Source organism: Camelina sativa, chromosome 10, assembly GCF_030686135.1.
Source record: "Camelina sativa cultivar CO46 ecotype springtype chromosome 10, ASM3068613v1".
Taxonomy (NCBI): Eukaryota; Viridiplantae; Streptophyta; class Magnoliopsida; order Brassicales; family Brassicaceae; genus Camelina; species Camelina sativa.
The window spans coordinates 5,615,968-5,633,567 of NC_141889.1; the positions used below are offsets into that span (position 1 = coordinate 5,615,968).

The following is a 17,600-nucleotide window of genomic DNA, read 5'->3' on the forward strand; positions in this document are numbered from 1 at the left end:
CCGGTCTGAATTAATTAGTGATTTTTTTTTAGGCCCAACAGAGCCCAACAATGGAAAGCGGCCTCATTGGCTTTTTCTAGTCGTCGTCACCGGAGAAATTGTTGGCATTTTGCAAATTTTCCATCTTCGACTGCTGCGCTGCGTCTGCTCTTTCTTCTCCAACCCAACCTTATCCTTCTCATCGTTCGTCTTCGGATCAAGCCATGGAGGACGAGGTAATATTTTCATCTCTTCTTATCTATGTTATATAAAATACGATTTAGCTCTGCTTGTAAATGAAAGAATCGGGAATTTTGTTTTGAAAATTTCGACCTTCATTTGAGATCTGATTGATCACTTCTTGTGCTTATATCAATTTCGATATCCATTAGATTCGTTGTCTGTGAATTCGATTTGATGAAAATTCGATTTTATTTCACTCTGTACACTCCCATTTCTTCTTCTACTTGTATGATCTGGTAGAGAACAAACTGAGTTTTTTGTGTTCCCCTAATTGAAGATATGATTCATTGGATAGAGGTGAAATACATCTGATTGCATTGGAATTGTATAAAAGGGATGAAAGATCTTCTGTCAAAATCGTTTCCTTCAAACACTTGGTTTTGTTGCTTTGTGTGGTTTGTTTCACACTATTGTTAGATGAAGGTTTTCATTCTGAATGACTGTGATTGCCTTGGAACTCTTATTTTTTTCTCTAACGCTAGATTTTGTTGCTTGTGTTCATTATAGCTAGTAAGAGTAGATTAGGATTTCAAAGAGAGAGAAAAAAAAAAAAAAAGTATGAAGCTTTGGATTCTGAAAGACAGTTTTGTAATAGTTGGTTTCTTTTGCTCAATTGGTTTTTTCAATGTTTGTGATCTCGGGAGGCTGAGATGTTTTTGTGTTTTTCTTCTATTGCATTAGATTGAACTGAAAACTGCCCCTGCTGATTTCCGGTTTCCTACAACCAACCAAACAAGGCACTGCTTCACCCGTTACATTGAGTTCCACAGGTACTCTTGTTTAATATTACACTGAGTTTTACAACTCTCCTCAACTCTTAACAACAAAATTTTATTATCGATAGGTGCACAACTGCAAAGGGTGAGGACTCCAACGAATGTGAGAGGTTTGCCAAGTATTACCGCGCTCTCTGCCCTGGAGAATGGGTTTGTACTTTTTATGTTCTTCCTTCCACTTCGTATGCTATGACCTGTCATCTTTTCTCTACACACATTCTTGACAATGTAATTATATTATATCCTCGCAGGTTGACAAATGGAATGAGCAGAGGGAGACCGGAACTTTCCCTGGCCCTCTCTGATTCCTGCAAAACAACCTCTCTCTTCATCATTTTTATTAAGTTTGTGTGACCAAAAAAAGGTCGTGTGGATGGATGATGATCATGAAATCTTTTCTTTTTTTTTTCGTTTGGACGATGATGATCAAATAAATTGCAAGACATTCTTTGTGATTCGTAATGTCACAATTTTTAAATTCTCGAGTAATTTTTGCTTTATCCAACAATAAATAAGAAAAAAAAAACTTTTATCTTTAAATCAAAGCTACGAGTGTAATTAACTTTTTTACTTGTCTACCTGTCGTAAACACTGTGAACCGTTTGGTACCCCTAACAGATTTCGTAACGGACAAAACTCCCATTTTTTTGCGTCATTATAAGATCTGAATTGAGCCATTAAAAGTACCCTTTTTGGTTTGTAAAGAAGCCAAAAGCAAATTAAAGCCATGGTTCAGTGTAGCAACAACCTCCTCGGGATTCTCAATTTCTTCACATTCCTCCTCTCAATCCCAATCCTCTCCGCCGGGATCTGGCTAGGCAAAAATGCAGCAACAGAGTGCGAACGTTTCCTCGACAAACCAATCGTCGTTCTCGGAGTCTTCCTCATGTTCGTCTCCATAGCTGGTCTCGTCGGCGCTTGTTGCCGTGTCTCTTGCCTCCTCTGGCTTTACCTTTTCGCTATGTTCCTCCTGATTCTCCTCGGTTTCTGTTTCACGATCTTCGCGTTCGCCGTCACTAACCGTGGAGCCGGCGAGGTTATATCAGATCGTGGTTATAAAGAGTATCGCGTCGGAGATTACTCGAATTGGCTGCAGAAACGTGTTAATAATGCTAAGAATTGGGAACGGATCAGGAGCTGTTTGATGTATTCAGACGTTTGCTCCACTTACCGTACTCGTTATTCCACCATTAACGTTGAAGAGTTCTACAAGTCTCATCTCAGTGCTCTTCAGGTCACAAATTCTTAATTCCGATTCCGATTTCGATTATCTACAATTCAGAATTAGAGATCTGGATTATAAAGTGTTTTTTTTTTTTTTTTTTTTTTTTTGCTTTTTCTCCTCAAAAAGTGTTTTTGTTTTTTGAGATCAAAAAAGCTTAACTTTTTTTTTTTTTCTCTCTAATGGAAACAAAAACAGAGAGCCTTTTAGGAAGATTTAGTCTTTTTAGTGATTCCCTTTTTATCTAACATTTTGGTTACAATTGGTTATGTGACATCAAAACTATGTTCTTGTGTTGGATTTTGTACCTAATGATAAATTCTGGCTTTTTACTTGTGTAGTCTGGTTGCTGTAAGCCGTCGAACGACTGTAACTTTACGTATGTGAACCCGACTACTTGGACAAAGACACCTGGTCCATACACAAACGAGGACTGTAACGTCTGGGACAACAAACCGGCAACTCTATGCTATGACTGTCAAGCCTGCAAGGCTGGTTTGCTCGACAACATCAAGACCTCGTGGAAAAAAGTGGCTCAGATCAACATTGTCTTCCTCATATTCCTCATTATTGTATACTCCGTTGGTTGTTGTGCGTTCAGGAACAACAGGAAACGTAGCTGGTAATAAGATCTTTATTCGTTGAAATAGTAGAGCTCCAAACCGAGATTGAGAACAATGAAAGATATCTAAAGTGCTATTCATCTTACTGTCAAGTAATGTTACTGCAGCCTTAAGACAGCTCGTTGATGTCTTGTTTTGTGTGTGTGTGTGTGTGTGTGTGTAAGATTGCACTTGCTTTTCAATGTAATTTCTCTCTTAAATTTGCAACATATGACTAAATGAATTACAAAAGCACTTGCTTTGTGCTTCTATTTTTCTAATGTTTTGTGCATGGAGTAGCTAATACATCTGTTGGGACAAGTGAGATTTGTGAACGAAGTTCCATTTTTTTTTTTTTTTTATCACTGCCATATTCTATATTGTCCATTGTTAAAGAAATCTCTTTACACCGACTTCGTATACAACTCACATGAGAAGAGGTTCCAAGAGCTCTGAACTACGGAAGGCCTTGTCACCAATCACAATGGAAGCAATGTCAGCTTGGGAGGAAGTGGTGTGTTCATTTTCCAATTCTAGGTCTATGTATTCTTCTTGATAGTCTTCGGATTTTCCCCAGAGAACAATGTAGAGACCAATGATGATAGCCAAAGCGCCTAGTAAGCTGGAGATAAGACAGATTAGGAAAATGTGAACTGAGCTTCAGAACGAAAAGAGGACACTAAGAAAACGGCATACCTCCCGAGGTAAGTCTGTTCTTGTAAATACAAAGAGCCGAAGATTTTGGTGATGATTGCTGCAAGAGGGTTGAAGAGGGCAGAGAAAAGAGGTCCTTCCTGTGACACGACCCAAGCTTGTAGAAAGAACATTGTCGCCAATTGGATGCCAGAGTATATACAACAGGAGAGCTTCAAAGATGAATCAAGCTTCCATGGTGATAAATGAGTGTTGCCTAAGGCGAGAGCCACTAGGAAAGAGGATATGGTAGCCATGAGACATATGCAGGATCAAGTGTACAAGTAATCAGGACAGTGAGAGGCTATAGGGACCTGAAAGACCAACCAAAGGGCCCAAGCCAACATACTAATGACAAGCAATATGCAGCCGAGTAACCAAGAGGTGCTGTCTTGGTTGAGCAGGGCGTTGAGCAATTTGGGACTTCTTAGAAAAGTCATTGTCATGGCTCCTCCCACACACACACCTGTTCCTATTACTTTTGCAACACTTTTCATACTACTCCTCTTAATACTCTCGTATCTTGAAACAAACATCCAATATCGATAACTACTAGTCAACCCATCAATATAGAATCTTGAATAGTGCCATATAAATCTTGATAATATACATACCCAACAATGACGGATATAACGAAGGTGACGGCAGGAATAAGATTGGTCATGGCACAAGCCATGGATGAAGAAGACAAGTCAAGTCCTTTAAAATAAGCGTTCTGGTTCACAGTCACACCAATAACAGCCGTGAGAGCCACCCACCAACAGCCGCTCCGAGACAAGGTTTGTTTTCTTTTTTCCTATTTAACAGTCACATGGAAATGGTTTCCATCATCAATATTTATATTCATGTGGTGATGTAATATGTTTCATATATATGGATGGGATCAAAAACTGAACTTACCAAGCGAAAATGAAAGAGATGGGGCAGATGAAGACAGTGGCAATGGCTTGACGGTAAGCAACGAAGACGGTGGGAGTGAGTCCTTCCGTGAAAGCAGCTTTCGTGAAGAGTGCAACTCCCGCCGACGTAAACTGCAAAAACGCTAACGCCAACACAGCCTTGTATTTCGATATCTCCATTGTTCTCTGTCACTTGTTAAATATCAAGAATACGTAAGCTTCTATAGGATGTGAAATTGAAAAAAAAAAAAAGATTGAATACCTTTATAAATCTAGTGGGATGATTGATTAAGAGAGAGCTTTTTTTTTTCTATTTTGTAGTCAATTCTTCCATATAAAGGATCATACTCATACATCAGCGAGAATTGGATTCAGGTATTCACGTTTGAAAAGAAACAACAACAAAAGAAAATATAATGAGTGATTACGTTTTTGAGGTTCCGCATAATTGTCTCTCTAGCAGAGATTTAACAAATTGTCTTTGGTTATAAATGACGACCTTAGTTTTGAAGGCTAAGATGCCACCACGTTCGGGCATAGCCAAAAGGTTGGTCTGTTATGTATGGTTAAATATTACAGAAAATATATATTCTCTCATTCCATTGTACACAATATCGAAGGAAAGATTTAATTACTGTTTTAAATAAATCTTTGACAAAAAAGAGGAAAAAGAAAACGGTATATATATAGAAGAGACATACAAATTCAGATTGACCAATACTTATTGTTTCTCTATATGATAATCCACTCTAATTGTAACAATCACAATTGAATACGAATAAACTAAAGAAATCATTTTTTTCTCTTCCAAGTTCATCCTCTATTGCCATCTTTTATATGGAAGGATTATCACGCTCGTCCTTCCTTAGGTTCCGGTTCCGTCCCGCCGCTTCACACATTTTTGTTCCGGCGATGGATAAGTCGACGTTCGTCGTACGGTGTCAGAAGATGAGCTTTGGGCTGCAACTTGTCTTCCAAGTCAGTTTCTTCTTTCTATCTCACTCTTTGAATATAACTTAATCGCTGAATTAATTAGTACACAACACAATTCGAGGTATTTGTGCTCTGCATGTAAGGTCTGTCTCTCATCTTGTGTGTTAATTGTGCATCTTGGTAGAGTTAGTCTAATATACTTCTCGTGCGAGTGAGTATTAAGAAGGTTGCTTGCTTGCATAAAATGGATTCTGTTTGTCTGTCGATAAAATTTCTCAGTTCTCTGATGGCCTAAAAGCAGGTCCGGCCCTTCACCCATTCTTATGACACATGGGTGTTGGGCCTCCATATTTTTTGAGATTTTTAGTAACAAAAATATGCCTCAAAAAATATTTTACTGCCAAAATAGGCCTCAATTTTATGAAAGTTATAGATTTGGCCTCAAGTTTTAAATTTATCTACTTTTTTTATTGCAAAAATAGGCCTCATTTTCCAAAATTTTAAGATTTAGTTTCAGTTTTATTTTTTTTTATCTATAAAATCCATTAAAAAGTAATTGTTTTGTATTGGGCCACAAATTTCACTGGGCCGGCCCTGCCTAAAAGATAGAGTTGTGGTAGGGAGTCTTGATCTTAACCAATGTCGTTGGCTTCTTGATGAAATTGCTGGAACAAAACCAGAGGTGTTTGATGTTGAAAAACAATGATGAACTTAATCTCATATTGGATAAATTGAGAAGCGTCTTTTATGTGTTATTATAGGGGATTGGTTTGGATTTTTCGAGAGCATACTCAAGCAACGTCTGTGTTGCGAAAGAGCTGCATCGCAATGGAGTTGGTTACAAACTCATTGGAAAGTGCTAAGGAAGTTGGTAGAGAATGGGCTAATTAAGAACGTTTATAATCAAACTCGTTAGACTTATCCAAATTGTAGTTTTATTATAAAAATGTGGGTTCGAGCAAGACCTCTGAGCCAGCAGCGTGGCAAGCTCAATACCTGAAAGTGGATTATAATGTGAATCTAGCTTTTTTTCTTCTTCTTTCTTTTTTTTGAGATTCACTTTGTTTTTTGCCTCAAAAAGTGTTTTTATTTTTATTTTTTTAGATAAAAAAAGCTTACTTTTTTTCTCCAGTGGAAACATTAATTGGAACATTTTTGGAAGACACTCAAATGTGCACTCAAAAATCTAGAAAAATTCACCGTTCAAAAATACAACAAAATACCATGTCATATCATATTTATAAAATAAATTCAAAATTAAAATAAAGGAAAACAAAACAAATTAAGGTAACAATAGAAGTTTTTTATTAAAGAAAATATATCGATTTAGGTTTATAAAAAAGAATTAGAGTTAATTTTTACAACTAAACAAAATTATATGTCGGTTTGGATTTACAACAAAAGTGGTGAGGGTTTTAGATTTTATAATTAAACGAAATTATATGTCAGTTTGGGTTTACAAAAAAGTGGTTAGGATTTATATTTTATAACTAAAAAAATTATGTGTAGATTTGGGTTTACAAAAGAGTGATTGAATTAATTGTTAACCAGTTTAAACAACAGATCATTTGGACGTCAATTTTAAGAGTTAAAAAAAAAATCTATAACATAGGATTATAACCCTTGGACAAAAAAAAACATAGATTATATAACCATGACATTCTGAGCAGAAACACAAATTTATTAATCTCCTCATGTGGTACGCCACTATGTGTATTTTTGGCAACCTTTTTTGGATTTTCAACAAGAAATTAAAGTAAAGAGGATCGGACAAGCTTTCTCATTGTTTACCAAGCACAAATATGAAGAACCCATCCATCTCTTATCGATAAAAACTGGTTCTAATAATTGGTCTAAACCACTTCGACAGAATAATTACCGGAAACATAAGAAGAATAGAACTCCAAAAATTAATCATCGCGCCTACTTAAAATTTTTGCTTGTTCGAGAAACTAATGGACAGGTTCCTAGGTCTGTATTAATTTTTTTATACGTCATCTTCACATGTAACGTCGTGCCTAGCTATATAACGAGCATATGATTCCCTATGATTCATTTACAAACACAAATCAAATCCGATAATTTAAGTCGGATCAGGGGGAATACATTATACGGACCACACACACTAATTTCATTTAAACAGGGCACGTACGGCCCACACACTAAGTTGTTTTTATAGGCTTTGGTTACTAAGCACATATATAAAGTAATAAATTAGTAACTTTTGATACTCCAAAAGTTATGTATTCCATCTCCACCACGCATATGATGTGATAGTCTGATAGATAACGATATAAATATACATCTACACCACAGCGAGGGAAATGAAAATGAAGCTAACCTCACTTTTAAAGTATATCTCGATAGATTAATATAATAGGGGGATTTTGTTTGATGGAATATATATTAACCACACAACATATCGTTGGCTTAATTAGATGCTTTAGAAAAAGTTTTAGTCATCTAAATGAAAAGACTATGTGCTTTAACACAATACTTTTAGTGGTGGACACATTAAAAACTGATATAAAAATATAAAATGAACGAATTGAAGAAAACAAGACGAAAAGTTAAAGAACGTGGAAATGGGGAACGTAAGTGAAAGTGATTTGGAAACTTATGGAAATATCCGTTTTTTTCCTTATACAACATGGTGATGGTGGAAGCTGACGCTGATTGCTTATCTCATTCTATCATTTCATTTTACTGTTTAATTTCTGATGTGCCAACAAATCCAAGTAAACTCATCAAAAGAAAGGTTATTGGAATTGGTTTTGAGTTAATTGGTATGTTATTTCATCTTTTTCAAAACTTTTTACATTTTTTTTTTGTTTTTGTTTTTTATGTGTGGTAATCATACTTTCAAGATACATATTTTTTGTTTTGAATCAGGGATTAGAACATGTATACTGTACAATAGCTCCAGATCTAAACTTGGAATCTGGTCTTATCTAGCTCTTTCCAATACAAATTTCATTCAGTCAGTCGAACTACTCCAATAGTTCTATTTTTGGTTGCATTAGGACTAATGTTCACAATCGTTGATTATCCAAACAGTGAGGTTAATGTGCAAATTGCCGTAATAAGGTTACTAAAGAGTATTAAAATCCGCCAATAATATTTGAACTTTATTTAAGTACTAAAGAGGGATATAAATAGCCTATGACAACATAATAATACAAGTTTCAAGATTAACCATCTCCAGAATAAGAAGAAAATAACACTTATACAAATCTTTATTGCGCCACGACCTATATAATTCACATCATCTTTAAATGTTGATAATAAATAAATTTAAGTATTTAAAATTTCATCGCTATATGAAGAGTCAAGACCAATCAATTTCGCTAGAAAAAAAATGATTTAGTTAATCTACTCACTCTACGAAGTACAAATAACGAATATTAAATTGGCAAGAGTCACATTAATCATTGATTCTCGTAATACAATAATACTGAACCATGCACAAAGCACAATCCAATGCATTAAGAATAATCCACTCTTCTATCTTCTAGAAATGCCCCTGATCACAACATAATCTCTTCTCCCACCAATCTATCAAAAAAAAAAAAAAAAAACTTTCATTTCATTCACACTTTTCCCTCCCTACACATCCCAAAGGCCAAACACACATGCAGACGATGAAAGGAAAGGACGACAATATAATTACCAAGACAGCAGAAACACTAGCTCCTCCATGGTGGACGACAATATAATTTCTGAACCTTCCTTTGTCCAAACACACATTGCAAAAACATTCTGATGATGGGAAAGGAGTTTTAAAGAAGAAAAAACTTAGCTAGGTAGCTGTGGCTACGCCAAAAGCAACCTTGAGACCAGTGCTGGAAGCCTTGAACCCACTGCTTTAGGTGTTATACCTGAAACAAACGGACGTGAAGAGAAAAAAAAAAAAAAGAAAAAAAAAAGAAGAGGAAATGGGAACTCTGGACAACGTTTCTATGACCAGGCTGAGGAGACGTCATTGTTCCGGTTCCTCTAGAAACAAAAATCTTTCAGCTTAAACAAATAGGGCACAGAAATAAACTGTCAACAAATAGTAAACTCTTGTTCATACCAGTTCTCTTCTATATTTACGAAAGAGAGGGTGGTCTTAAAATAACGAACCAATTAGAGCAATTAAGGAAAATAAATAAACTTTAACAAATCGAAATCAAAAGCCAATAATAATTATACTAAAGTACCATCATAGAATAAAACAACATACAAGAGATTATACTAAAGTAGCATAGAATAAAACAACATACAAGAGTATGAGACGGCATTCTGATGAGTACACCATACAAAAGTAAAGTATGAAACGGTTCAAGCATTCTGAAACACATTCATCAGAGAGTAGCAGAGAGAGCCTTGTTGATAGACACTAACGTAGGGACCTCAACCATAGGATCATACCACTCAACTTTCCCCCAAATTTCACAAGTATTGCGCCTTTCAAGCGCAACCTCCGCCTGTGTTTAAAAAAGCGTCGCCTAGGCGCGCCTGGGCGAGAGGCGAGATGATTATAAGAGTGTAGCGCCTCTAGTAGATGAGGCCAGGCGGTAGACCAAAGGCGCTCGCTTCGGGATGCCTTGCCATGGAGCCCGCCTCATCTCGCTTAGCGCCTGCAATAGTAGGAGGTAATATATGGTTAAACCTCAATATCTTCTCAATATTTTCTCAATATTTGCTTACTTAAAATGTTTAAGTTTTAGGCTTTGTGTTTAAGTTTTAAACTTTCGTTGGATTTGCTTCTACTTTGTTTTCATTTCTCTGTTTCAGACTCATGATTGGCTTTTTCTTTGTTTTCAAATCTTTCTCTATGTTTCAATTTCAAATGATAAGCTATTGGTTTTAGACTCAGGTTGTGCTTACATGGTAAGGAATCGATTATTTATGACTAACCTTATGTCTGTTTTTTTGCAGTTGCGCCTCATACACCAAAGGCGTGGGGCGAATCTTGCCTAGGCGCAGGACGCCAAACCTACCCTCTGTCGCCTCACCTTGCCTCTCGCCATTTAAAACACAGACCTCCGCACACCAAAGAATATCTGTATTGACGTGAGGGCGGTTCCACAAAACAACTAACTTTCCACCATAATTAGCCATTTTAACAAAAGGTTCATCCAGAGGTAAGTTGGGTAGCTTTCCTACCAAACCCATCACATTGCTCCACGTTCTTACCTCAGGGTCATACCATCTCAGAACTCGGTCAGAAGCAAGCGAGTACAAAACATCATCTATCTCGCAATAACAATCTGACAACATATATTGAGACATGGCCTGCCCAACGTCCTCCCAGCTACCTTCCACTGGATTGTAACCAACCATGATTCCCCAATTCCCCAGGTAGAATTTTCCGCCAATACATGTGCTTCGGACGATAAGCTTGCGTTCTGCCAAGCTGCAATGGATAGGCACCAGATCACACGCTTGTTGTGTTTTTGTTGTGTCTAAAACCGTGAAGGAGTTCTTCATGGAATAATCCGCCGGGGCATCATCTACTTTGTACCATCCTGCTACGTATATCTTTTGATCAAGGACGCTAGCAGTAACTGTACTTAGCTCCACTGGCAAGCTTGGAGCCTCGCGCCACGTGTGAGACGTACAATCCAAAATCCAGACACTAGAGGAGGACGCTTTACCGTGGGATGGGGTTCCAAGGTTATAGATATCAGAACCAACCGCCACGAGGTTTCCACGGGTGGCCAGAGGAGAATGGGGAAATGGGACTCTAGCCAAAGCTTAACCACTTGACTTCATCTCCTCCTCCTCCTTATCACTAAGGGTTCGATCAGGTTTCCGGCAGAGGGTGAACCAGGCAGGGCCGTATCCTAAAGGATATATATCCATGCACACATAGAGACGACTCTCCATGCGTCCCACGAGTGACCGTATCTTGTAAAGGCCCGATGAAGACAGGAGAGATCGAAAGCTCTTGGAGACCAGTGAGAGAATCGGATAGTATACTATTGGGACGCGTGTGATACAGGAAATGAGATGAATGGCTCATGTGGAAGAAAGGGTAACACGTGGAGTTTAGTGGTTGGTGGAAGTGAGGAAAAATACGTGGAGCGATGTGATTGGAGCAAGCAGGCTTTAAGAGAAAACTATTCATCTGTCTTCTTCATTATGCAGAAACAGAATTGTAAACTTCTTCTTCTTTTGCGACTTGTGTGTGTGATTCCTCATTGTTGTCAGATTGAGATCCTTCATGGATTCTAACACATGAGAGTTGAATTCGCGTTTTATGAACGTCAATTCAATCTATTGTTTGAATTGTTGATTGATTGTGGAATTGTTAGGTTTACTGTATTAGCGTACGATGATTAACAATAGCAAATCATCGGGAAGTGACGGATTTGTGGTCGATTGCGGCGTCCAAGTCGAAGTCGTTGGCTTCCTCTTCTTCTTCTTGTTCGACGACGTCGAAGTCGTTGTCTTCCTCTTCTTCTTGTTCGACGACGTCATAGTCGTTGTCTTCCTCTTCTTCCTGCTGTTTCCAGGATTTGACATTGACGGAATCGAGGATACCATCTCTCCGTTGATCAACCACCTCTCCATGTCGTTTAACTTGCTTCTTTAGGGAGGGATCGGCGGCGGATGGTGTGCTATCCTCTTTTATTATATTTATCGACGAATTAGGTTAAAATATTTTATGGGCCTTTTAATGGGCCGACGACTTTGATAATTTTTAACTTTTGATTTACAACTCGTTGATGGCTTGTTTTGTCCGTGTGTCTTAAATTTCAATTTAATTTCTCTCTTAAATTTGCAACATTTGTCTTTTGTGCTTCTATTTTTCTAATGTTTTGTGCATGGAGTAGCTTCTACATCTGTTGGGACGAGTGACATTTGTAAACGAAGTGCCATTTCTTTTTTCTGTCACTGCCATATTCTAAAAATTGTCTGTTGTCAAAGAAATCTCCTTACACTGACTTCGATAGAACTTACATGAGAAGAGGTTCTAAGAGCTCTGAGCTACGGAAGATCTTATCACCAATCACAACGGAAGCAATGTCAGCATGGGAGGAAGTGGTGTGTCCATCTTCCAATTTTAGGTCTATGGATTCTTCTTCATAGTCTTCGGATTTTCCCCAGAGAACAACGTAGAGACCAAGGATGATAGCTAAAGCGCCTAGCAAGCTGAAGATAAGAGCAAAACAGATTAAGAAAATGTGAACTGAGCTTCAGAACGAAAAGAGGACAGTAAGAAGATGGCGTACCTCCCGAGGTAAGTCTGTTCTTGTAAATACAAAGCCCCGAAGAAAGTGGTGATGATTGCTGAAAGAGGGTTGAAGAGGGCAGAGAACAGAGGTCCTTTCTGTGACACGACCCAAGCTTGTAGAAAGAAAGATATCGCCAATTGGATGCCAGAGTATATGCAACAGGAGAGCTTCAAAGAGGAATCAAGCTTCCATGGTGATAAATGAGTGTTGCCTAAGGCGAGAGCCACGAGGAAAGAGGATATGGTAGCCATGATACATATGCAAGAGCAAGTGTACAAGTGATCAGGACAGTGAGAGGCAATAGGAATCTGAAAGATCAACCATAGGGACCAAGCGAATATACTAATGACAAGAAATATGCAGCCGAGTAACCAAGTGTTGCTGTCTTGGTTGAGCAGGGCGTTTAGCAATTTGGGACCTCTGAGAAAAGTCATTGTCATGGCTCCTCCCACACACACACCTGTTCCTATTACTTTTGCAACACTTTTCATACTACTCTTAATACTCTCGTATCTTGAAACAAACATCCAATATCGATAATTAATTAGTCAACCCATCAATATAGAATCTTGAATAGTGCCATATAAATGTTGACAATATACATACCCTACAATGACGGAGATAATGAAGGTGACAGCAGGAAGAAGATTGGTCATGGCACAAGCCATGGATGAAGAAGACAAGTCAACCCCTTTAAAATAAGCGTTCTGATTCAGAGTCACACCAAAAACAGCCGTGAGAGTCACCCACCAAAAGCCTCGTAGTCCCAGAGAAGGTTTGTTTTCTTTTTTCCTATTAACCATTCACATGGAAATGTTTCATCAATGTTATTATATATATTCATGTGGTGATCCTGTAATATATTTTTTAAAAAAGGATCAAAAACTGAACTTACCAATCAGAAAAGAATGAGATGGGGCAGATGAAGACAGTGGCGATGGCTTGACGGTAAACAACGAAGACGGTGGGAGTGAGTCCTTCCGTGAATGCAGCTTTCGTGAAGAGTGCAACTCCGGCCAATGTAAACTGCAAAAGCACTAACGCCAACACCGCCTTGTATTTCGATACCTCCATTGTTCTCTCTCTCTCTCTCTCTCTCTCTCTCTCTCTCTCTCTCTCTCTCTCTCTCTCTCTCTCTCTCTCTCTCTCTCTCTCTATCTCTCTCTCTCTCTCTCTCGCTATATATATATCCCAAAAATCACTAAAACTTAATCTCTCAAAGTACGTTTCGGCTGTCTTATTTATATTGGACTGTTTATATTGTTTATTATGTGAATATAAAATAATCCATGTGTCGAGCGTGGGTGTCGGTGTGTGTGAATAATGTGATACGAAGAATTAGGAAACCTATATTTAACTATGATATACTTATTAAATATCTAGAATGCGTAAGCTTCTATAGGTGTGAATTTGAAAGAAACAAAATGAATAGCTTAACAAAGCTCGTGGGATAATTAGTTAAGAGAGCTTTTTATTTTGTTGTCAATTCTTCCAAATAATGGATTCAGGTATTTGCGTTGAAAAATGTTTTTGGTTACATGATGTTTTTGTTTTTCACCAAAGCTTTTCTTAGTTGCTCTGGCTTCTTGTATATGATTGTTTTGGTTCCTTTTTGTATTGTGCCAAACTCGTTGGTTTATAATATATTGAATCATTCAGTACGTTTCGGCTGTCTTATATATAAAATATGTGAATACAAAATAATCAACATGTGTTAAGCTAGCGTGTGTGAATAATGTGATAGGAAGGATTAGGGAGCCTAGCTGTTAATCTGTTATAGATGCGTAATGAGATTGTGTAATAGTCAACTATATAAGACACTTATTAAACATCAAGAATACGTGAGCTATAGGTGTGAAATTGAAAAAAAAAAATTGAATCTATATCTATAAAGTTAGCTTTCCTCTTTTCTCATTCTGCCACCTAAGTAATATTATTTTTTAACTTTAAAATAAACTTAAAATATTTATTTAGTCCAGATTTATGTTATCTATGATTAATTAAGAGTTTAAAGAAATAAATAAAATTGATTATGTAAAATAAATAAAATGTTAAAATAAGAAAACAATACTATAAATTTTTAATTAGTGATAATAATAGAATTTAAATTTTCTTTTAAACTGACCATAATTTAAAATTTCAAATGTTTTAATGAGTTTTAGAATGAAAGTAAATTTTAAATTTATGGTAGAATAAAAAAACTTATGTAATTGTATTTATAATATTTTAAAAAGAAAAAAATTGAAAGTGAAACTATATCTATAAAGTTAGTTTTCCTTTCTTCTCATTCTGCCACTTAAGCAACATTATTTTTTTTTTACTTTAAAATAAACTTAAAATATTCATTTAGTCCATATTTATGTCACCTATAATTAATAGAGAGTTTAAATAAATAAAAAATTAATTAGGTAAAATAAATGAAATGTTAAAATAAGAAAACAATACTATAAATTATTTATTAGTGATAATAATATAATTTAACTTTTCTTTTAAACTGACCACAATTTAAAATTTCAGATATGTTAATGAGTTTTAAAATAGAAGTAAATTTTAAATTCATGGTAGAATAAAAAAATTATGTAATTGTATTTATAACAAAAAAAATTGAAAGTGAATTGGTCGAGAATTCTTTTATGGTATGCTGAACTTGGTTCGTTGGGTAAAAATGTTATAACGATATGATATTATATATGTACTAAGTAATGTTCATGACATTTCGTATATTCAGATTTATACGGGATAGTGTTATGTTAGTATCAACATCTAATATATACAATTAGATCAACAATCGATAATCAACATCAAAACCTTTAAGGAATGTTTTCATGGAATATGAATAAGAAAGAAATTCTCTTAAAGATAAAAGATTATGAAGTAGTTATCGATACCTGTTATTCTTTCTGCGAATTTTTAAGGTGAGCTTAGTTACCACATGATATGTATCAAATTATTTATTTGTCAAGGAAACATTATTGTTAACAATATGTATGTTGAATATTACGTAGTGAAATAAGTTTAGTGATTATATAGATTTATACTAAAATTTTTGAATGATTATATTTAAGTTCAATAATTTATATTGATATACAATGTTTTAAATTGATATTCCGCGCATGCGCGGATACAAATTCTAATACCTTAATAAAATTCGTGGGATGATTGATTAAGAGAGCTTTTTGATATTGTTGTCAATTCTTCCAAATTGTTGGATGTGGGTTTCACGCCATCTTAACAGGCTTCCACTCAATCTATATGAGAAACATTCAACAAAGCTTCTAGAAGGGTTAACCGACCAATTAAACAGAACGAATTGGACCGACAGCACTTCTAGAAGGTCCGATAGAACGCTTAGCCCATTTATGTGACGGTCCAAATACGAACGACCGTCGCTTGAGCCTTGAGGCGGTACCACATCGATCCCAAGGCAAGAAAATGAAACGTACCATCAGCTATAAATAGGGAGAGCCTGAGCAAGTAGAATGACAAAAGTGAACTTGGAGTGGGAGTCAAAAGATTATTTAATTATAATTCTAAGTGATTAAGTTTTATTAGTGAAGGTACAGTTTTGTAACTAGCAGATCGGCATTTAGCAGCATTACTATAATCTTACCAATCCTTGACAAACTCAATAAAAAGTACTTCTATTCGTCCCATTTATCGACGATCACTTGATCAACACAAATAAAGGATCATACCCATACACCAGCGAGAATTGGATTCAGCCATTCAGGTATTCACGTTTGAAAAGAAACAACAGCAACAGAAATTATAATGAGTAATTACGTTTTTGAGGTTCCGCATAATTGTCTCTCTAGCGAAGAGTCTTCGAACCAAATTGTCTTTGGTTATAAATGAAATGATGACTTCATTTTGAAGGCTGAGAAGCCACCACGTTCGGGCATAGCAAAAAAGGTTGGTCCGTAGCCCAATATACCACATGCATATAGCATATATATATATTACATAAAATATATTTTGGTATTATATTCTCTCATCGGATTTTTTTCCATCCATTGAACACAATATGGAAGGAAAGATTTAATTACTGTTTAATTTCAAGTAAATCTTGAACCAAAAAGTGTAAAAAGAAAACGGTATATAGAAGCAACTATCAGGTAGCACATACTTATTATTGTTATGATTTCTCTGTATGATAATCCACTCAAATTGTAACAATAACAAATGAATACGAATCAACTGAATAAAACATTTTTTTCATGAAACAAAAAGAGTTGCCACCTAGGACCCCCATGTGTCATGTGATGCCTTTTATTACGAATATTTTCGCGCAATAATTCCAAATTTAATTAAATGTACAGGTGTATGTCAACGAGATCAGAATTACGGAATAAACATCATATGCGTGAACGTGCCTAGGTGTCTATTTGTCTTCTTAATGTATTTGTCTATTTATCATATGCGTGAATGTGCCTAGGTCTATTTATCATTTCATCATATATAGTATTGTCTATTTGTCTTCTTAATGTATCCCCGAGTAATCGCAAGTACCTAGGTTTCTCTCTATCATTGCTGAAATGATTTTCATATTTTTCTTCCATTGGTTTTTGTGGCCCAATCAGAAGTGTATGCATGAGAAGATATATGATTCATAGTCATAGGATAAGGACAAAGACTATGACTCACGACACACACATCATCTTCACATTGTAATCCTTCCATATATTCTACCTACTACCACATCACTATGCATGAACTAGCTCTATTTGCCTGTTTTAGCTAGCTACATTACAACTTGAATCCACATTTTCTTATTTTTCTAATTAAAATTTTATTAGGTAAACGAACACAACTCCAAATTCATCTTTATATTCAAAACTTCATTTCATATACATTGATGAGGTATACAATCATTAATCAAATGCGATTAATAACGTATACATCGATATTGACAATCACTAATCAAATGCAATAAGAACAACTAGGTAACAACCCGCATATAGTGCGGATAAATCAATTCAAATAAATTTATTATTTGGAATTTGATATTTGTTTGTGTAAAATAAAAT

General features: G+C 36.0%; 3 protein-coding genes, 2 long non-coding RNA genes and 2 pseudogenes across 6 annotated transcripts; 3 read left to right on the forward strand and 4 right to left on the reverse strand.

Annotated features, from left to right (window-relative positions):
• Nucleotides 1–40: 40 nt before the first annotated feature.
• LOC104717410 (cytochrome c oxidase subunit 6b-3) lies at nucleotides 41–1,487 on the forward strand. The gene is made up of 4 exons (XM_010434964.3): nucleotides 41–215; nucleotides 904–992; nucleotides 1,067–1,148; nucleotides 1,250–1,487. Exons 1-4 carry the CDS (start codon nucleotides 204–206, stop codon nucleotides 1,301–1,303), a joined length of 237 nt encoding a protein of 78 aa, XP_010433266.1. The 5' UTR covers nucleotides 41–203; the 3' UTR covers nucleotides 1,304–1,487.
• Nucleotides 1,488–1,598: 111 nt separating this feature from the next.
• LOC104717411 (tetraspanin-7) lies at nucleotides 1,599–3,103 on the forward strand. Its single transcript, XM_010434965.3, has 2 exons — nucleotides 1,599–2,232; nucleotides 2,562–3,103. Exons 1-2 carry the CDS (start codon nucleotides 1,726–1,728, stop codon nucleotides 2,844–2,846), a joined length of 792 nt encoding a protein of 263 aa, XP_010433267.1. The 5' UTR covers nucleotides 1,599–1,725; the 3' UTR covers nucleotides 2,847–3,103.
• Nucleotides 3,104–3,126: 23 nt separating this feature from the next.
• LOC104717415 (WAT1-related protein At4g28040-like) lies at nucleotides 3,127–4,606 on the reverse strand (annotated as a pseudogene). Its single transcript, XR_015568771.1, has 4 exons — nucleotides 4,416–4,606; nucleotides 4,130–4,311; nucleotides 3,519–4,037; nucleotides 3,127–3,444 (listed from the first exon to the last, which is right to left on the reverse strand). The product of XR_015568771.1 is annotated as a WAT1-related protein At4g28040-like (transcript).
• Nucleotides 4,607–9,549: 4,943 nt separating this feature from the next.
• LOC104720089 (F-box/kelch-repeat protein At4g25710-like) lies at nucleotides 9,550–12,051 on the reverse strand (annotated as a pseudogene).
• Nucleotides 9,799–11,653, forward strand: LOC147935833 (uncharacterized). Its single transcript, XR_015568777.1, has 2 exons — nucleotides 9,799–9,984; nucleotides 10,271–11,653. It is a non-coding gene; the product is annotated as an uncharacterized LOC147935833 (long non-coding RNA).
• A 147-nt stretch (nucleotides 12,052–12,198) lies between the features above and the next one.
• LOC104717414 (WAT1-related protein At4g28040) lies at nucleotides 12,199–14,477 on the reverse strand. The gene is made up of 4 exons (XM_010434967.3): nucleotides 13,469–14,477; nucleotides 13,180–13,365; nucleotides 12,571–13,086; nucleotides 12,199–12,490 (listed from the first exon to the last, which is right to left on the reverse strand). Exons 1-4 carry the CDS (start codon nucleotides 13,645–13,647, stop codon nucleotides 12,295–12,297), a joined length of 1,077 nt encoding a protein of 358 aa, XP_010433269.1. The 5' UTR covers nucleotides 13,648–14,477; the 3' UTR covers nucleotides 12,199–12,294.
• A 1,127-nt stretch (nucleotides 14,478–15,604) lies between these two features.
• Nucleotides 15,605–16,311, reverse strand: LOC147935834 (uncharacterized). Its single transcript, XR_015568049.1, has 2 exons — nucleotides 16,184–16,311; nucleotides 15,605–16,039 (listed from the first exon to the last, which is right to left on the reverse strand). It is a non-coding gene; the product is annotated as an uncharacterized LOC147935834 (long non-coding RNA).
• Between the last annotated feature and the right edge of the window lie 1,289 nt (nucleotides 16,312–17,600).